Source organism: Delphinus delphis, chromosome 13 (assembly GCF_949987515.2).
Source record: "Delphinus delphis chromosome 13, mDelDel1.2, whole genome shotgun sequence".
NCBI lineage: Eukaryota > Metazoa > Chordata > Mammalia > Artiodactyla > Delphinidae > Delphinus > Delphinus delphis.
In genome coordinates this window covers 84,742,846-84,759,111 of record NC_082695.1, presented here as the reverse complement: position 1 = coordinate 84,759,111, position 16,266 = coordinate 84,742,846, and the positions used below count along the sequence as shown (strand labels likewise).

The following is a 16,266-nucleotide window of genomic DNA, read 5'->3' as shown; positions in this document are numbered from 1 at the left end:
AGGTTCGTGCCCTGGTCCGGGAAGATCCCACATGCCGCGGAGCGGCTGGGCCCGTGAGCCATGGCCGCTGAGCCTGCGCATCCGGAGCCTGTGCTCCGCAACGGGAGAGGCCACAACAGTGAGAGGCCCATGTACCACAAAAAAAAAAAAAAAAAATTTTTTTTAAGTGGAGGATGTGTTAGGGAGTTATACCTCTATCTGGTCTTTTGGAGGCGAGAGGACAGAGCCAATACTCTCACTCTGCTTTTGTATCCCTTTTCCATGTCTTGGAATGCTTTTTTCTGCAGTCCTCAGGTGCCCTGTCTGTAGGGTATTTAAGCCTGTAGGCAGCCAACAACTTGCCACTTAAAGTTTTCTCACCCTGGGAAGTGTGGGGCATTTTCTTACAGTGAGCCAGAGATTAGAGAGACCTCAAGTGAGGTGGAAAATATAGTATTAATGGGTGAGAGGACACTGTATTAAGATTAGAGAGAACGGTTCACAATCATTTGCCCTTATCATCCATCTTTTGGGAAACAACATTCTAACTTTATTGCCTACTGCTTTTCAATGAAGTCCAGCTAACCTGGCCAATTTTTTACTGCCTGGACAAGTCATAAGCATTTTAACAATGCACTGGCTTAAAGCATTGCCCCCACTCTGATTTATCTGAGTTCTACCAATACAAACCTTACAGGCCTAAATCTAGACCCTTCTCCTCCACATTCACTGACTTATCCTTCTCTGAATTTCTACTGCATTTATTAGATTAACGGAAATGGGGAGCAGGGCAGAGCAAAAAACCATGGATGTAGGAAGAGGAAGATGATAAGCGCTGGTCATGTTGAAAGGACACCAAGAATGAAAAGATACCTATTGTGCTGTACACTGGAAATAAATCTTGTGCTGTGATACTCTGTGCTTGAGATTAGTTGCCTGAGCTGTGTGTTAAGAAAAAGATGGTCAGTGCAGGAATGGCTATGACTGTTAGAAAAGACTGGCTGCAGGTGGATGAATAAATTATTTAAGGGAAAAGAGAACCTGAAATCGAATTCAGAGAAGGTGGGTATCAGTTCCAAATGTTTGCAGTTTATGAGTTCTAACATACATCTACTTACACAGCTTGTGTTTATATCCTTCTGAGTATTTTCTACACTATTCAGGGACTCAAGGCAATTGCTGCAGGGATCTCCATGATACTAGCACTATGTTTATATTGGTCTTTCGCAACTTAAGAGTTTTCTGAAGACCAGCAAACCACTCACCTCTTCACTATACACTCCAACAGACTCTGATTTACCTATCATTTATTAACTCTTTGCATTTATTTACTTAACAAATATTTGTGTCCTTATGTGAGCAAACCCACATAAGAAGGTACTCAATAAATATCACTTCCTCCTTATAATGCCAACCTAAAGAATTTGGACTTTATCTTTCCTAGGCAACATTGAGATACTAGAGATATTTAGGTTGGGGACATCTGTTTTAGAAAGAGAACTCTGCTGACACTGTGAGGAAAAATTAGAGAACAAGAAGGAAAAATGCTGGAAACAGGAAGGCCAAAATGGAGACCATTTTAATAGTTCAAGGAAAGGAAAGGAGTCTAAATTAGAGCACTGGAAATGAAGACAGAGAGGAAGAGATTTCAAAGACAAAGGTAGACTATTGAAGAGCGATTGGATATAGCAAGCAAGAACCAAAGATGACCCTGAAGCCTCTGGCTGGGTAACTTACTGGCTGTTGATGCCAGTGACCAAAAGAGTAAATTCAAAGGAGGAGCAGAGTTGGGGCTGGGGAGGGTGACAAGTAAATAATTCAGTTTTAGACACAACTGGGTCTGAGTACCATTAGTACATTCATGTGAAAGTATCAGAGAAAGGACAGACAAGCTGAAATTACACAAGGATGTCTGGGAGGTATCATTGTATAGGTTCAACACTGGAATGGGTGAGCCTGTGAAGGAGAAGAAAAGAGGGCTGAAAATGGAACCCAAGGGTTCCATTTACAGTGTGATAAGCAACATTTACACTGTGATAAGAGAAAGATGAGCCATGAATGGATGGAGGAGATTCTGGGGAAAAAAAACCAAAACAGTTTCAGAGAAATCAAAAAAGGAGCTGATTCAAGAAGAGAGGAAAATTTTGTCAAAGTTCCAAAGGTTTCAAATATGAATTCCCTCAGACATCTCCTTTTTCTCTGAACTCCTAAAGAAACATAGTTCCTATAACAATTATTTTGATACTCTATTGCCAAAAAAATTGCTATTCAATTGTTGTGTTTTTTACTCAATACTTATTAGGTATGTACTTCTGTAAGGCTCTTTGGGACATAAAAATTTGAGCCAAGGAACCCAAGCCTAGGTGAAGGAAGTATGATGTAGTGTAGTAGAAAGAAGAGAGTGGAAGGACAAAATCTAAATCCTGAATCTATTCACCTTTATGACCTACAGCAAATTACTTAAACTCTGTGTCTCGATTTACTTATAAAGTAATAACAATAGCCATCCTTTATGAACCTCTACTATGTACACTTAATGTACTTTATCCCATTAACCTCCTAACACTGTATGAGGTAAATATCATTACCTTCAATTTACAAGAGATCCAGGGCAATTAAGTAACATGCCCAGAGAGGCACTGCTACTAAGTGCAGAACTGGGGACTTTAATGTAGTTCTAAGCCTACACGGAATTTTTTCGGTGTGTGAATTTAACCGGTGCTGAGGAAATGTTCCTTTCTCCTGGTAAGTTGTGTGCGCATGCCTTTTCTTCTGACCAAGATAAAAACTTCTGGAAGGAAAAGATGTCTTCCATCAGCACCATGCACATATACATAATGACAACCAATAAATAGTTGTCTATGGAGTAAATACAAATTTGTTTCCAGGTGCCCATTTCCCAAATTTTCCGTATAATTAAATGATCAAGGCATTAAGATTACATAATGCTATTCTGGAATATGTTCCTCATGTAACTGTGGATTCAATTATAATTGTAAAGCATCAACCAGTAAAACGGCAGTTTATGCATATAAACTTCTTTTTAAACACTTAACTGTCAGGAATGCATTATTTTAAAGTTTAAAATAGTCTAAAATTTGATAAATGAGTAAATTATTGTTTCAAATACTTCTTGAATCCATTTAAACTCTAAAGATAAAGGCTAAAATCCCATTTCTCATAATGAATTATGATAAACTGTCTTAAAATTTGCCTAGATAGGATCAAAGATCAGAATTTAGAAAACTACTAATTTGTAGCCCACAGGAATTAAATAGGATACAGAAACAAATGTCACTTAGTTCAACATATAAATTAGTCTTCTACTCGACTCAACCTTCCACTCATTCCACAAATATTTACTGGAGTGACAGGTAGTATGGTAGGCTCTGATGATAGAAAAATCAATTAAGACACAGGCCCTTCCTTCTAAGACTTCTAAGTTTAATGAGATAGTTACGTGGACAAGAATATGTGATACACATGGCCAGGGGAGCACAGAGAGAGATGAGTCTTGGGAGTTGTGTAAGTCTTCACAGAGGGGTGATATCTGAAATAAGCCTTGAAAGACGAGTGGGAAGATAAGCCAGAGAATGGACACGACAAGCTTGGAGAACAGTATGAGCAAACACATGCAAGTATGAAAGACCATGTTATCTTTGAGAAACAATTAGTAGTTTGGCTACTTGGAGAGCAATGATGGGGGAGATGAATTTGGGTCAACTGGTATATTATACTAAAGAGTTTTGAGATTTTATCTTATTGATAATAGAAGCCATGGTAGATTTTTAATAAGGAGAATGAAAGTGTAGAAGATGAACTGGAAAGAAGAGAGATGGTAAATATCCTCCTCCTCACCTTTATTCCCCCCTCCGGACCTATAACCAATACTAGATTTTGATAAAATGAAAATTCAATCCAATTATCTTTTAGTATATTGGGAACAAAGGTAAATAAGGCAGGACCCAGACTCTCAAAGAAATTACAACTTAGTAGGAACATAGACATGTATGAAACTAATTTTTATAGCAGTCTGGAGGTGAAAAATGACATATCAAAAGTATAAGTAAAGTGAGATTTAGAGGAACTGATGAGGAATTATAATTTAGGGAATCAATTTAAATAAACTGAACAAGCATCTGTTGAGTGTAAATGTTGAACAGAAGAGAGGAGCGTATCGCCCCCATTTCTGGTGTTTGCTTCCATGTCGAGAACGATGTACTAACACATATTCATGAAGTCACTCTCCTCCTTCACTCACCCCTCCCAGGGCAGATGGGATGGCTTATCTGGTTGGTTAAACTGGGACAACTCCTACCTCGTCCTCTTGGGAGCTGGCCTGCTGGCAAAGAGTGTTCTGTATTCTCTCAGTCATACTGGGAATGGTGCCTGATCTCCCAAGTGAATCTGTGGGTTTCTGTTACTGCCATAAGTTCGTGGGTCAATCTACCTAATTCTAGGGTTCAGACAGGTCACATTCTCCAGTAGCTGTTTTTCTTTTTCAGTAATAAACAGTGTGACCGTATATCTGTTAAAATAATTAAAATGGAGACCAAACTTGAAAATTCCTTAGGCAGACAATACCAGTTAAGTTACAAAGGCAAAACCTAATTTAGCTTATTCTGCAACCCAAGCAAAATTTAACTTAGATTATTTCTTGTAAATGCCTCCAAAAATCATAAATGAACCACACTGTTTTCCAAAGTGGTATGCTACAATAACTTTTAACCAATCCCCTGTCATTTGGAAACCCCACTGCTATAACCAATCATTATAAAGATTAAACAGCTTCCACATTTTTGCTATATAAGCCGTCCTATAACAACACACCTCTGAGCTTCATTCCACTGTTGGTTTGAAGACTCCCAGTTCACAAACTATAGCTTTATGCACAATAAATTAATAAATACAATTTTGATTGATCTCATTTTAATTTTTAACATATCCCAGTTCATACACATTGGGCCAGTATCCCATTAGGTTAGCTAGTGCCCCTTTCACTCTCAAAAGTGTTCATTTTGGATGATAAATTATATTCTCATCCTAGTACTAAAGGTGGTGTTCTGATCTCTATATGTCATACTCTTCTTTGTCATTCTCTAATTGGTTCAAATCTCAGATATATAAAACAGAAGTATCATCTGTAGGAAATTCAAAGGGCAGTAAAACACAATATTGGTCCCTAAGAAGCTAATTATAAGGCAAGTTGGAGATACAGAAATGAGTATAACTCTAAAAATACAAATAGGGGGACCTCCCTGGTGGTCCAGTGGCTAAGACTCTGTGCTCCCAATGCAGGGGGTCCGGGTTCGATCCCTGGTCAGGAAACAAGATCCTACATGCCGCAACTAAGAGTTTGCATGCCGCAACTAAACATTCCACATGCCCCAACAAAGATCCCACGTGGCACAACTAAGACCTGGCACAGCCAAATAAATAAATAATATTAAAGTAACTAACTAAATAAAAATACAAATAAGTATGTGAGCATGGTGAAGAGTAGTGTGAAGGTTTAAAAGAGGGTGAGAGACCACAGTGGGTTTGGAGCCTTGGGAAGGTTCCTCATCAGTACCAGATACTCATGTTATGCCGCCCAATCTGTAACAGAGAAGAACAAACTTGAAATATACACGATGGCCCATTCTCAAGGCTCTGCCTCCCAGGTTTGACCTTTAAAGGTATAACACTTTTCGTTCATATAGAGATAAAAAGTTGTGGAACAGAGAATAACACTTGTCTTGTTGGAGGTTTACAGGAACACAGTGACCTGACCTACGTGGACAGCTGCAAGAACAAAGAATTCGGCACGGAGAAGTTTGCAACAACTAGCCACACCCCTCCCTTTTTAGTATAAAAGGAGCCTGAACTCTAACTCAGGTAAAATGGGTCTCTGGGATACTAGTCCACCACAGTCTCGGTCTGCTGGCAAGTGACTACTCCTTGCCCCAACACCTCAACTTTCAATTTACTGGACTGTTGTGCAGCAGGCAGTACCAGCTTTGACTCAGTAACGATTCCAATTATTTATATTCAGCTTTCCTACTGGCTTACATAACTCTTGAAGGCCAGAAAGTAGATCCTATTCGTTTTTGACTTGTCTATTGCCTCAACGTAACAGGTAATCAAAAAATTATAGAGAAATGAATAAAGTAGCATTTGAGCTGGCTCTTAAAGAATAAGCATAATGTATAGCCACTCAGAGGGGCACTCTAAGCAAAGGAAGAGTCATCTGTGCTATGAGTGGGGTTTCTCAATCTGGACACTACTGACACTTTGGGCTGGAAAACTCTGTGGGGATGGGAGTGGGGTTGCTGTCCTGTGTACTATAGAATATTTAGCAGGATCCTGGCCTCTATCCACTAAATGCCAGTAGCAACACACCCCTCCCACTTTGTGATAGCCAAGTTTTCTGCAGACATTACAAATGTCTCACGGGGAACAAAATCACTAATTTTGCCCTCCACCCTTCTCTGTTGAGAACCACTGTCATAGAAGAAGGAAAATAACATTTACTGAGTTACCATTAATGTGTAAGATTCTATGCTGGGTGCTATGAGAATCAGCAAAATAAAAGATACATCCTTCCACTAAGAAGGAAAAAACTGTTACGTGTAAAAAATAGATGAGAAAGAAAAAGCTCTAATAATGCCAATGGGGGGTTATTACAGTTAGTATGAGCTGAAATAGCATTTTTAATATTTGGAGATGAAAGAAGAGGCACGAAGTGGGTGCTGAGGCAGGGCAGGGTTGTGGAGTCTTGAATGCTACCTAAAAAGATTTTTGAGCAAGGGAGTAATATAATTAGATCTGTGTTAAACTGACAGAATTGTGTTTTCTTTGGTAAACAGATTTAGGACAATATCAATATAGCAAGCATTTAATAATATGGATTTTGATAATAAAAACTTTATCACTCTTCTTGTTAAAAATTAAAACCTCCTAGCATATCAGTAATAATAATAAATATATTAATTATACAGTAAGTATAGTAAGGTTAATCATAGAAATCAAAATATGTGGTACCTGAGGTGGTGGCAGTCTGATTGTGTAAGCTTCTATGCTTAGACAAACTTGAGTTTCTGTTACATTGATGTCTAATACTGAAAATAAAATTATTAACCATGAACTTTCCGGAATTATTACTCCATCCTATCAAATTAAGTATTTTAGTAACAAAAGAAATTAATTTAACTCAATTTATTCAAGTTGGAAACTCAGTTAAGAACGGATTTTTTTCACACATGGTAAAATTCAAATAATCACCATATAATATTTGATGGTCTATAGATGAGACACCTAAAAGAAGACAAAAGCATATGTGGGTATGCATGTGTAGGGTAGGGTTACAGTAAGAAAAATGAGACATCCCACAACTGAGAGGAAAACTCAACAAATACTTTTTAGAAGTCTGACATCTATTATATGTGAAAGATGAAGGCTCTTCTTAAATTAGAAGAGGTACCAGGCCATGCTTTTGACTTCACTAGTCTTACTAACAAATGTCCTCAAATATACTGGCAGATATATTGCAGATATTTCAGAGCCCCAAGGCTTCTATCTTGCTTTCTTGTGATTAAAATTACTTATACAAGTCAGATAGTGGTACCTGGAATAAAGCACGAGGGGGTTTCTGGTGTACTGGTAGTGTTACACATCTACAATTTGTCAGTTTTGCCATAGAATATTACATTCAGTAAAACTAGAAGAAAAAATTCTAACACGTGAGCGAGGAATTTTGCTCTCCTAAGCTGTTATCTTTAACCTCCGACAGCTGTAGTCTCCTGACAGTGTTTGGGGATGGAACTAAACTTAGGTAATGAACCCGTTCATCCAGAGCTAATACACAGTGACTGCCACTGTCCAACTTAAACATAAAACCAGAGCAATGAGGGCAAATAGGCTTCAGCTTAGAAGTCAACTCAGAGCAAATACTCTGTGGATTACATGTGCTAGTCTGAGATTTAAGGCTATGGCCAAATGGTGGTAAAAGCTACCATGACTGACAATAATGTCTACTTGGCTCAGGATTTCCCCCATCTGCTATCTCTGGACTACTATTTAGGAACATGTCTACCTGCAATACAACCATGCACATCAATGAAAGAATTAGATTAAACCATATTGTAAACTGTGTGTTTTAGATCATGTGTGTCTCTTTAGACAATCATTTTTTTTTAAGAAGAAAAAGAATCATGTACTCAAAAGAAAGTTTTTACTTACAACAGTACTAAAGAATTCTTATGATATGGCTCTGGAAACTATACTTTATAAATGCCTGCAGAATTAAACTCCTTTTTGGTCACAGTTTTCTTTAAGTAGAGAAATTAAAAATATAGATTTTATTCCAATTAAGAGAAGTGAATTTTTTTTCTTATGTAAGTAGAACGTATATTTTGAACCAGAGGTGACTTCCTGAGTAAAACTGTGATTATAACAATATATGATTAAATTCTGATATAACCTAATCATCAAGATTTTAACAACCTAACCATCTGTACCATTCTTTAAACTGTTATTATATTAATGTTTTAACTATTAACTTATGTATTTTTACTTACCAACAGCACTTTGCTTTCCCATCTGAGAAAGAAATTCTCTTCCTTAAAAAATTCATAGGATATGCCATATTATTAAAACTTATAAATCATGCTTAATATAACCTTTTTATGTAAAATTATCAAAGCTATGAAAAATGCTTTAAAATACAATTTTAGGGACTTCCCTGGTGGTGCAGTGGTTAAGAATCCACCTGCCAATGCAGGGGACACAGGTTCGATCCCTGGTCTGGGAAGATCCCACATGCCGTGGAGCAGCTAAATCCATGCGCCACAACTACAGAGCCTGCGCTCTAGAGCCCATGAGCCACAACTACTGAGCCTACGTGCCACAACTACTGAAGCCCGTGTGCCTAGAGCCCGTGCTCCGCAACGAAGAGTAGCCCCCGCTCGCCGCAACTAGAGAAAGCCCATGGAGCAATGAAGACTCAACACAGCCAAAATAAATAAATGAATAAATAGATAAAATGAAGTTTTATATGAATATCTAATGACAATTCAGAGAAAAAATATAATCATTCAAAAAGTATCTCTTCAATTAAAAGGACAGAAATACCCAGTTCTTCCCTCAAATATTTATTCCTGGTATAAAATATTTAGAGAACAGATCTCAACAAAAAATTCAAACAGACTTTTGGTTCCAACAATTCTGGTAATTTGTGTTCATTTTATTATAATGCTACATAACTTATATTTATTCCTCTTTAAACGTCAAGTATTCTATAATAAAAACATTTTTTTTCAAAGAAACACTAGGAGCCCTCTAGATATAATCCCAAAGTAAGGAGATGACACTTATGTTGATGTGGGCTTGCTTGAGAATCCTTGTTTGGGGCTATGCTTTAAAAACCATTCCCTAAAAATAATGTATCTTAAAATTAAAAACACATGTACATAATAGCAGTAAGCTAGTTCAGAAAGCCCCAATGACTGAAAGAGATAAAGTCACCTTGCACCAAGAGATGGCCAGCTTTATTCCAGGCTGGAGCAAGTCTAGCTGTGAGTGAATATGAAAGGCAGTTTTGAAGAATTACAGGAATTACTCGTTGTGGAGCCTCCACCTAAAATATTAAAGCACAAAATATGGGCAAGTTCACAGCAATTGTTATGTCCCTATAAACTCAGAGAAAAATGTCTGTGTGTTTAGATCACCACCTAACAAACTGGGATATCCTGGATATAAGTTATAGTCATCACTACAGCTAATCCTATCTGGTTCTAAAGTTAAAGAAGTGTTAAAATATATTCACTTTGAAACTATGACTATAATGGGCAAATTCTACCTGCTTATCCTGGCTCAATAAGCCTAAATTTTTGGAGCTCCAGTGCTAGGACCTTAAACTTTACTTTGTATTTTGCTGTACACAAAGGAAACAAGTCCAGAACTACACTGTAATATTTCTCATTATGGTTCACTCTAGTTCAATATCACAAAACAATTAAATATTTACATGGGCACACATGCAACCAGCAGAGTATCTCTACTTGTACAGAATTAATGATCAGATGGGAAATTCATGAGTACCCCCAGCATATTGATTAAAGAGGGTTTCCAGGCTGCAGTGCAGGGAGGAGGAATCCTGGAAGAGGCAGTGGGCTCTGTGGGTTGAGCAGACAGAACTGAGAGTCCAGGGAGGCCAAAGAAGGTAGAGTTTGGGGGTTAAGTATTGAGAGAAGAGAGCTGCATAGAGAGAAACTCTGAGATCAGCGGAGTCCCTCCTTGAGTATTCAGTTACATATGGAATAGCACATGCATATGAGGAAACTTCTCAGGGCTGTTTGCTATACAAACGTCCTTACAAATGTAGCCCAGAAGAAAACACTGCCATTGCCTTCGCTAGCATGTAGAAAAGTGAGCGAGCCAAAGTAACTGTCACCCAATAAGTAAAAAGGAGGGAATTATTTCCTACTTTAAGATTCCTGAAGGCTGGAAGTTTATCTGGTTCACAGCTTTATCTCCAGAAACAAGTAAAGTGCTCAGTATATTATAGATACCTACTGTGATTATTATCATGTAGAAAATATCTATATAAAGAAAAACTGAGCATAATCATGAGGTCTCCACAAGGGTGGGAAAGAATACTGCCTTCCCACAGATTGTAAATGATGGCTAAAACCAGCTTTCAGGTTATTCAAACATTTCTCAGGGAACTGCAAACAATCTCCCGGTATTGTTGAGATCTTATCATCCTAGAACTTAAAGAAAGCATCTCATCTTGGAGATGACCGAAAACCTCATTAACCCTAACCCCACTAGGTCTAGGAACAGAGGCCAGCAGTGATGCCTGGATGGGCTGCCAGAATAACCAAGAATACAGTGCCTCAGAGATCAATGCAGAGACATGAAGGGAGCTCCAGCAAAGTCTCCACGGCCTGAGCAACTGAGACATGACAGGTGCTCAACTCCACGTATTCATTTTTTTTTCTTGCTAAGATCCAGACACTCACCACCACGGGAAATACAATCTATACTGTTTTGTTCCCCTACTTATTAGCTATATGATTGTGGACAATATTTTCACCTCTCTGGGTTTCATTTTCTTCACCTGTAAAAATGGGGATATTTTATTCTTGGAAGATACAGATGATAAGTGAAATTATGCCACATAAAATGCCTGCAAGAAAGTACCCAACAAAATTAAGACTCTTCCCGTCTTTCTCTACTAAATGTGCACAAAATAATTGTTCTGGGAAAAAAAATGTTGGGTTCTTTCACATGCATAGCAATAACTTATGAGAAAGATACTCCAATTTTTGTTTACTCACAAAAGAAGTTGAATACAAAATCAATATAAACAATGTCTGGAATTATTATCCTTTTTAAAACTTACCTTAGCTCCATATTTTTCAATATAAGCATTAAGTTTTCCAGCTTTATAAAATGGTATCTATTAAAAAAATCCACATTGATAAGAAGGAGTTAACATAAATATATTATTAAATAATGCACTACATAAAGAATTTAAACATTATACAGCAGAGCAAAGCAGAGGGCCATCATCTCAACAGTTTCTATGCCCAGGACAAAGAAGCAGGTAATAATCATTCTTCTCTTCCTGAAATAGAATCCGTGGGTACATTCCAAAGTGAGGAAAGCCTTTCTGGGAGTGACCCGAATCCAGAAACCATATAAGTGAAAAGGCCAATGAAGTTCATATAATAAACATTTAATACCTTTCCTAATAAACAATAATTTATTAAACATGAATAAGGAAAATGGACACAAGTGGAAGATCAAGAGAAAGTTCAAAAGGCCAAGGTGTTCCAACTAACCAATGAAACAGAAATTAAAAGAAGATATCATCGATATTTTTAACCTAACAAATTGGCAGATACGCAAAGACTGCTAATATTTAGTGCTTATGAGGATGTCGAAATATAGGTTCTCTCATACACTATTTATTAAATGTAATCTAGTACAAGCTTTTCAGAGCACAATTTAGCAGCATGTAGATTATAGTTTAAAATGTACTGAAATCCAACATCTGAGAATTTAACCCACAGAAACTACCAAATAAATAAAAATGATATAATTTCCACTTTCTGAAGCATTGTTTATAATAGCACAAGACTAGAAACTCAGATGAGCATTAGAAGGTAATAATTAAATTATTATACACCCATACAATGAAATCCTTAAAAATTAGTAAAATATATGTACTGACACAGAACAATACCCAGGTTGCTAATGGGGAAATAAAAGGTAAGTTTCAAAATAGTATGTATAATAATCCCATTTTCTATTTTAAATATTTTTGTAAAAATTTTTACAGCGCGTAATATCTTTGTAAGAAAGTAAAACATATTTCTAGATGGCAATTTTCCTCTTACTATTCTTGCTAAGATTAGGATACTAGAATTTACTAGAACTCTAAAACAATGTCCTCCTTGTTTCATAATTTTTCAGGTAGAAAAAAACACAAATAAGAGACTTTACTGTCTACTGGTTCACCAACAGCTTGTCTTTCTTAAAAGCTATATTAAGGATGAAAAGATAAAAGATGGACATACAACCATAAAACCTAGAAGAAAAATAAAAGACCTGAAGAAGATTTTGAATGGTCTATCAGCATTGTTATTAAATATTGATTTCACTAGATTCTGGGGAATTAAAATCTCAGAATAAGAGGATTTTCAGAAAGATTTTTGACAAAAATCTCAGGATAATATAATTTTTATAAAGATTCTTGGTACTTCATTTATCATTCCCAGTTATATACAGCACTGGAAATATAGTTCTTGTTCTAATTTTACTAAGAAAAAATTTTAATGAAATTTCCAAATTAAAAAAAACTATTTAGCATGTGGTGGTATGATGAATTGGGAGATTGGGATTGACATATATACACTACTATGTATAAAATGGATAACTAATAAGAACCTGCTGTATAAAAAAATAAATAAAATAAAATTCAAAAGAAAAAAAAACCTATTGACTTAAGTTCTTTAAAAACAATTGGAGATCTGCTGGAACAAGAAATTTCTTCTTTTATATTAAATGTAATTCTAAAGAATAAAATATAAGAAAAGGATTAAGTCTGTGCTATCTTGAAATTATGCTGTAACGTATTTTATTCATCGATAATCTTTATCTTAACATTAATGACAGGGAAAACTAAATATGAATTTAGAGCCACAAAAATGGATCTTAAACATCAGGTATATCAAAGTTAAAGTCTGTTAATGGTTTGATCAACCTACAACACAACGTAATTTGTCTTCATAAACCATGTTCAATTTGAGCTATAATTAATACCTGAATTAATGTTTATCAATATTGCTCCCAATAATTAGTAATAATACTTTATAAAATGTTAAAATACTAACCGCCATCACCACCCAAATTTGGGTAAATATTTCAGGTACAGGTGATGTCAGGATATCTTGGTGCAAAAACAGCAATTGCCTGTGGAGATGAAATGTATTAATTTTAAAGTGGACTGCCCACTCTCTGTTTTTACTTTACCAGAACATTTAAAAATTGCTTAGTTCGGGCTTCCCTGGTGGCGCAGTGGTTGAGAGTCCGCCTGCTGACGAAGGGGACACGGGTTCGTGCCCTGGTCCGGGAAAATCCCACATACCACGGAGCGGCTAGGCCCGTGAGCCACGGCTGCTGAGCCTGTGCATCCGGAGCCTATGCTCCGCAACGAGAGAGGCCACAACAGTGAGAGGCCCGCGTACCACAAAAAAAAAAAAAAAAAAATTGCCTAGTTCCAATCAAAAGTTTAAGTTTCTTCTAGCCAAGGATTGTATTATAGATTTCTGTATCTCTCCCCACACTTAGCATGTTACCTTGAACACTGTAAGCAATCAGGCAAGATTTGAATTACAAGAATTATAAAGTTTTAGATATATTAATATGAAAACTTGTCCATGCATCTGTTTCCTAACTCCTTTCATCTGTGAACCAAAATTTCTCTTTAATTTTATTTATTTATTTTGGCTGCGCCAGGTCGTAGTTGCAGCACGTGTGATCTTCGTTGCGGCATGCGGACTCTTAGTTGCAGCATGCAAACTCTTAGTTGTGGCATGCATGCAGGATCTAGTTCCCCCACCCGGGATCGAACCCAGGCCCCCTGCATTGGGAGTGCAGAGTCTTACCCACTGGACCACCAAGGAAGTCCCCAAAGTTTCTCTTTTAAAACTCCAATTTTGGGCTTCCCTGGTGGCGCAGTGGTTGGGAGTCCGCCTGCCGATGCAGGGGACACGGGTTCGTGCCCCGGTCCAGGAAGATCCCACATGCCACGGAGCGGCTGGGCCCGTGAGCCATGGCCGCTGGGCCTGCGCGTCCGGAGCCTGTGCTCCGCAAGGGGAGAGGCCACGACGGTGAGAGGCCCGCGTACAGCAAAAAAAAAAAAAACAAACTCCAATTTTATCTTAAGTATAGACCTGAAAAAGTCTAACCACTGTGAAGAATCCAGCTTTTTAAATTCCTGTTTCTTCCATTTTCCTTTTTTTTTTTTTAAAAGTAGTGGTCAGAAGCACTTGAGGAAAGAGTCTAAGGATTCACCCATCAGTGAAGTTATCAACTACTTTAGTGTGAGAACTATTGACTAGATGCTTTTTCTTCAAAAAGGAATTTTTTTCCAAGCCAGAATGAAGTGGGGTAGCAGTTTTAGTTCAGTATTCAAAAGCCAAATGAACTTACAACAACAATCATTACAATTCAAATTACCATCAATAATTTTGTTGGAAAAAATGGGAAAAACATAAAAGGGAATAGAGGTAGAAATGTAAAAATTTTCAAAATTATTAATCATCAAGGAAACAAATTTTAAAAACCAGGAGTGTGCGTGTATGGGATTACATCAAAAGGTGAGATGGGTCAATCTGTTTCTGGTGGCCTCATCTTTGTTGGAACTGTGGTGCAGCAGGTACGTGCTTTTGCAAGGCCTGCCTTTGTCTGACACAACCACGTCTCTGCTGTCTCTGTTCCAGCCTCTTTGTCAGTGATTGGAATGATGAGTCAGAACACCCCTCTCTTTGGGCATGACCCATATGAGGGTGAACAGCAAAAAATCTCTCTTAAGGTTTTCTACTTATTTGTTTCCCAAAGGGGTCACAAGTGAATGCTCAATGAGTATCAAATTGTACTTTAGCAGGAAGGGTACAGACTCCTGGCTGCACCTGAGTGGGAAAATATACAGTGGGCAGGAGAAAAGTTTTATAAATAAGAGCAAAATGGAGGACACCCCAAGAGTGTCTTATTTCTGGCCCCTAGCAATCTTATACGTGTTTGTTCCTCTCCAAGAAATTCAGTTACAGATATAATATTGTTACGTATTCTAAGAGTTCTTTTTTGAATGTCTCAAACAATTTAAGGGACGAATACATGGTGGGACCTCAGTAATCACAGTGTTATACTTTAGGCTTCAACTAAGCTGTTTTTCGAAGACTATCTTGGGTCATATTTCAAGATAGTTCTTGGAGAAATACTCTACAGAAATACTCTTATATCAACCTGAAAATTTAAAAATTATATTAATCTAAAATGTTTACAGTATCTCCTAAAGTGCTTCAAAAACAGTAGGTATTTCATATATATTTATTACTATCTCTATGTTTTGGGACCCTGATTTAATTCATCAATGTCTATAAAATATTTAAATTAAAATATCAGACAAGAAGCCACAAATATAAAAACTCAACAGTGAGATAGTCTATCTCAAGTATTTCAAGTCCTCCCCTAAATGTAATTCAATATACCTGATTAGAACAAAACTGAATTCCTTTATTTCAAAATTATATAAACAGATTGAGTAAATGAGTATTTTGCTTTAAAGGAGATACTACTAAAACAGCTCTTAAAGGTCTCAAAAAGTTTATAAAGTCTTATTTATAAGATGTGTTTTTTTACCTGCATATCTTCAGCTGTGTACTCCTCATCTCATTATCTGCCACTCCATTACTCAATATTATCCTGACAGCACAGAGTTTGTGTAAATCTGGAAGTGCGATGAAGAACAGTGACTGCTGCCTAGAGTCATTCATACTTCCTTGTTGACTGAATGTCTCAGTAATCAGGCCTTTAAAAATAAACAACAATAAAAGGGTAGCAAACTATTTTACCAATAGGGTTTCAATACCAATTCATTACAGAATATTTGATACTGTGTTAGTATAAGATGATAAAAACAAGTTAGCAAACATCAGCAGTTAAATATCATTCACATTTTACCTTTGAGGTGTTCTAACGATAATCTAGAATTTGGGGGGGGGACAAGTTTTATAA

General features: G+C 37.0%; 1 protein-coding gene across 1 annotated transcript in view; it reads right to left on the bottom strand.

Moving 5' to 3' along the window:
* The window catches only part of C13H18orf63 (chromosome 13 C18orf63 homolog), a 31,396-nt gene extending 15,371 nt beyond the window's left edge, over positions 1-16,025 (bottom strand). Inside the window, exons 1-6 of the mRNA XM_060029576.1 lie at positions 15,892-16,025; positions 13,362-13,440; positions 11,366-11,422; positions 9,484-9,595; positions 8,538-8,579; positions 7,003-7,079 (exon numbers count right to left, since the gene is read on the bottom strand). Coding sequence (XP_059885559.1) covers positions 7,003-7,079; positions 8,538-8,579; positions 9,484-9,595; positions 11,366-11,422; positions 13,362-13,440; positions 15,892-16,025 — 501 coding nt within the window. The remainder of the gene's footprint in view (positions 1-7,002; positions 7,080-8,537; positions 8,580-9,483; positions 9,596-11,365; positions 11,423-13,361; positions 13,441-15,891) is intronic.
* Between the last annotated feature and the right edge of the window lie 241 nt (positions 16,026-16,266).